At 32.9% G+C, this 5,025-nt stretch overlaps 1 protein-coding gene across 3 annotated transcripts in view; it reads left to right on the top strand.

The window, feature by feature from the left end:
• LOC108552415 (uncharacterized) overlaps window positions 1–5,025 on the top strand; it is an 11,614-nt gene that overhangs the window by 1,394 nt on the left and 5,195 nt on the right. For all 3 annotated transcript variants that reach the window (XM_017906942.1, XM_017906941.1, XM_017906943.1), the window contains exons 2-7: window positions 455–596; window positions 840–968; window positions 1,075–1,241; window positions 1,366–1,582; window positions 1,660–4,428; window positions 4,564–4,941. In XM_017906942.1, coding sequence (XP_017762431.1) covers window positions 842–968; window positions 1,075–1,241; window positions 1,366–1,582; window positions 1,660–4,428; window positions 4,564–4,941 — 3,658 coding nt within the window. In that variant the 5' untranslated portion in view covers window positions 455–596; window positions 840–841. The remainder of the gene's footprint in view (window positions 1–454; window positions 597–839; window positions 969–1,074; window positions 1,242–1,365; window positions 1,583–1,659; window positions 4,429–4,563; window positions 4,942–5,025) is intronic.

Below are 5,025 nucleotides of genomic sequence, written 5' to 3'. Positions count from 1 at the left end.
AAATTTTTTTTTTTTTTTTAATATTTTTTTCAGATTAAAATACATAAGTTTATGTACTATATTCTCTTCATATAATGATATATAGAGGTAAAGTTATTTTTTAAATATTCTTTAAATAAGAATATGTTATAGATTAAACAATTTTATATAAAATTAGTAAAAAGCATGGTTGTGTCACATTTTGAATATTTATATAATTCATATTTTTCATTTTTTTAAAATATACTATATAATTTTTGTAGCAGAATATATATACACTATGCATATCATATTAAACATATTGTATGAAGTAATAATTTTGTTTTGTTATGTCATAACAAATTTACATTAAATTTATTTTCATAAAATTTTCAATATTTAAATTGCTTAAATGCAATTATATTGAAAAATAAGTTGTAATAAATTGTGTCTCGCGAAGTTTTATTTACTGAAAATGCATTATTTTGTCCCATAGAAACAATAAGCATATTTATTAGTGCTGGAGTGGTTTGGAGTTGTCGGTTTGAAACCGACAGTCAAACATCTTATCACCACACATTGTAGTGATACCCTGAGGCGTTTGTAACCTCTCTGGGTAGTTATGTGATTTGTGGTTGGTAAGTATAAAACATTATAAAAAATTATTTATTTTATTCATAATTTAATATGACTTAATTATTTTTATATTATTAAATACAACTTTTTTATATTTAAATCATATTTAAGTATAACAATATGTATTAATTGTTATTGAAGAAAAATTTATTTTTTATCTTTAATTAATTTTTATAATTAAATAACAATTTTTTTTTATTTTGCTAATAAACTTAGTGATATATGATCTAAATTGAATTTTATAGTCATGGCGGCTGATAGTGATGGTGATCTAATTCAAACAGTTGTAACGTGTGAAGGTAACCTAGAAGATCCAGAGTTCCCACATAAATTTAAAATCATTGTTGATCATCTTAAATTTTTGCTTTGCAAAGGTAACTTTAATATATGACAAGCCTAAATTATTAATTTTAAAATATTATTAATATTGAACATAGTATATAACAATACTATATATACGATATGCTTTATGATTTATAGACAAAGGGGATGGTTTAAGGGTAAATAAGGTAGAGCCATGGAATTCTGTCAGAGTCACATTTTCAATACCCAGAGAAGCTGCATTACGTCTTCGAGAATTAGCAGCTCAGGGTTCTCCAACACTTACACAACTTGGAATTCTCTCAGTGCAGGTTGAGGGAGATCAGGTAATATATAATTATTAATATTTATTAATTTAATACTTTTACACTTATATTTTATTAACTTGGGGTTAAGTTAAAACTAAAAGGAATTGAAGAAATATATAACATATATTGTGAATTATGATAGGTAATATCATTGAGGTTAGCCAACCGCTTTAGTGGAGAGGCACAGGAAATTGTATTACGTTCAGGACCGTCACAAGACAGTGGTGCCAAATCTCAAAATGAATCCACTAGCAATACAACTAATGTGGACAGTGAACCGCCAACAGCTTTACCTGGTCCAAGTAATACATCTAGCATTTCTTCAGCATTACGTAATGTGGCTCAAATAATTGCAGCTGGTATGTTTCCTATACATTATAAAATTAGAACATTTTTTCTATTGTAAATTTTTTTTATATCTATTATGTTATTTTAGGTACATCATCAGAGAAAGCGCCACAGTTTCGTTCTCCAAATGTAGTTGCACCTACAGACTGTGATCCTATTCCACCATTTCTTGCAAAATCTGTACAGTCAACATCAGGCAGTAGCAATGTTGGTGCCTCTGGAAATCAACCAGTAACTAATCCCAGTGCTTCGCCTAGGAATAATTATAATGGTCCATTCCCATTTGCCAGTATGACACATGCTGCCCAAGCAATACATAACCGCGAAACACAAGCGACAACGATTAAAAATGCAATGCAATTTAAACATCATGTACAGCCACCTCCGCCTTATCCTGCTCAAGAGAATTTGGCGACAGTGACAACATTAACTGCTGGTCATACTACTACTCAATCAGTTGTATCGGTTGGTCAGTTAACAAATCAGTACAAGTCTTCAATTACCACCACATCTAGTCTGTCACCAAACAATAATAATCTGGCAGGGAATTCAAATGGTAATGGAAATCAAGTTGCTTTGTCCAGCCCACTTCTTGTAAATCTTTTACAAAACGATGCTGGTACGCATCCGAACAATGTGATACCTGGTCAAAAAATGTTACCGCCAGCCGTTATCGATAATTCTGGACTTACTAATCGTATGAGACCCACTAAAAAACCAACAGTTAGAAGAAAAGATTTATCTTCGCCTAGTGAATCACCACCGAATTTAGATTCTCTTAGAACGGAGGATCTTATTGGAGGGACAACAGTCATTCCTGACATATCTCAATCTTCTACATCTGCATTTGCAACTGTTAATGCTAACCAACCTTCAACTATTCCTCAACAACATCCAGTTAATGTAATTAGTGGCGCTGCGCAAAATATAGCACAGCAAGTAATACACCAAGCTTCTGCTAGTGGGCAAATACAACCTGCATCATCATTGCATACTCAAGTACAAATACAACAAAAGTTTCCCATCAGGCAAGAATTGGCTTACAGACCATCACAAGTACAATTACAAGGTCAACTTCCAATTAGACATCCGGTAAATGGGCAGCAAATTCGAACACCTTTGCAACAGCGACAGTTACTACTTCAACAACAACATCAAGTTCTTACTCAACAACAACAGTTGAATCAACAACAAAATATGAATACTTCTCATTTGCTTACGCAACAGATTTCAACTCCACAACAATCTTTGGTACAACCACAAAATGTAAATACATCGTTACAACCTACACCCGTTTCTAATCAACCACTTTTGCAACAACAACAACTGATACAGCATGCGGCGGTAGGCATTAATGTTCCGCAACAACGGCTAAGTTACTTAAATAATCAGCGTCAGCAAACTCCTCCTCCTTACTCGCGACAACAAGTTCCACCACAGTCCCATTTAGGACAACAGAATCAAGTAATGAATGTACAACAGCAATTACATCATAATCAACTTAAAAATGTTAATGTTAATACTAACGCCACGACCGATTTCCGTTATGGGCAAAGTCAAAATATTTTAAGCAGAAATTATCAGGCTACAACTAGTAATGCTAATGGGACCACGTGGAACGCACAAAATAATTCTATTCCACAAGGTGCTCAAGTTAATACTACTCGTCTACCAACTACAAATCAGGTTTCAGGTGCCTTTTCTCAATGTGGATCTCACGTTAATCATGTTTCTAATAGTAATGTCGCTTCGCCTGCTACTAAGGTTGAAACTTCCGAATCTCCTAAGCCTAAAGAAGAGACGCCTGAACCAGAATATACATCGACTGGTAAAATACGACAGTTTCTTATTAACCCTTTAACTGGGCATCTGGAACCAATGCCTAGTGAGAGTTCGGATTCAGAACCAGAGAGTGCAGTAGATAACCAAGATGATTTCTTTTCCTTTCCATCACCATCAAATGATCGGTCGAATTCCATATTTTCCGACGACGATGCAGACAGCAATTTCTCGAGACGAAATGATACAACAACAAATACAGATCAATCAGACTCCGAAACTACGGTCAAATCTACTGCCAGTGAAGGAAGTTTGAAGCATAGTAGAATAAAATCTAATAGAGAGACCGCACAAAGTCCAATGCCTGGAGAAAAAATTAAACTAAGGCTAAAGTTAGAAAAATCTGAACCTGTTACGCCAGCTTATAAAGTCGATGTTTCGTTTGTAAACACCCCACCGATTAGAAAGGCCGATAAAACGGTAAATAAAATGTTTACTACTGGTATTCCTAACTCAGGGACTGGTGATGAACCAAGAGTGCCTCCCTTACACATTTCTTTAAGAGGACGTAATGCTTCGGTAGTACAAATCAGAAAAAAGGAAAAGAAATCGCTGAAAGATGGTGAATCTGATCCAACTAATATAAAAAAGCGAGGGAAACTAAAAAAAATGAAAGAATGTATAGATGGAAACAAGTTGTTGCAAAAAAAGTCATCTTTAAGCATGATTATAGGTACATCATCTGCATCAAAATTACCTTTATCTAATTCCACGATGATCAATAGTACCAATTCTATTAGCAAAGTGAACAATATTCTTCAAACAGTCGTATCAAAACCTAATGCCTTAAAACAAGAATTACCCTTGGATGTTGTACGTGTGCAAACTGGTGTTACAAAACCAAGTTCAAGTAAAAGTAGCGATGTTGATGATATACCGTTAAATAGTCGAATACCATCTCCTTCAAAACATAAATCTACTATCTTGAATCAACCTTTGAATACACAACAGTCTTTGACAAAAAATCAAGTTGAATTAGATGTTCAAAATCATATACAAGAGCATAAAATAGGAGGAGGTAAGATATCTGTGATGTTTCCAGAATAAAAATGTTTAATACTTCTTTAATGTACATTCATAACATTACTGATATTTACTATACTGTAAATTTTAGATTGATAATATTTTTTATATTACTCATCTTTTTTTACAGGGAAAACTAAAAGAAGAGATTCTAAAAAGAAGTCAGACTCCGGAGACGGCTTACATCGCGAACAAAATTTACTGTCTGGTGGTAGAATCTTGGATAATCAAGCAAAATGGAGAAAACTTAATTACAAAGGTGATTCAAGTCAGTCTGTAAGGAAAGCTGATACACTTTTAGCTGGCAATGATTTTAATACTGTTAAGAAAGTAGGGGAAATCAGAAGAACGAGTGACAGTGAAATTACTCGATCTGTTATTGAAAAGAATACCTTAAATGCTGTTGCTTCGCGATTAACAGAAGTAAATGGCGTAAAAAAAGATTTAATTAGTCAAGAGAAAAGAAGAAGATTAAGTTTAATGGATGAAAAAGATCTGCATTTAGGAGGTGAATATGATAATATAATTTTACATTATGTGTTTTTTATAAGTTTATATTTTTTATAAAAATTTTTTATTAATTATAAATATA

This window comes from Eufriesea mexicana, unplaced genomic scaffold, assembly GCF_001483705.2.
Source record: "Eufriesea mexicana isolate 0111107269 unplaced genomic scaffold, ASM148370v2 scaffold6562, whole genome shotgun sequence".
NCBI lineage: Eukaryota > Metazoa > Arthropoda > Insecta > Hymenoptera > Apidae > Eufriesea > Eufriesea mexicana.
Note: the sequence above shows the minus strand (reverse complement) of the source record. Positions and strands in the feature narration are given on the sequence as shown.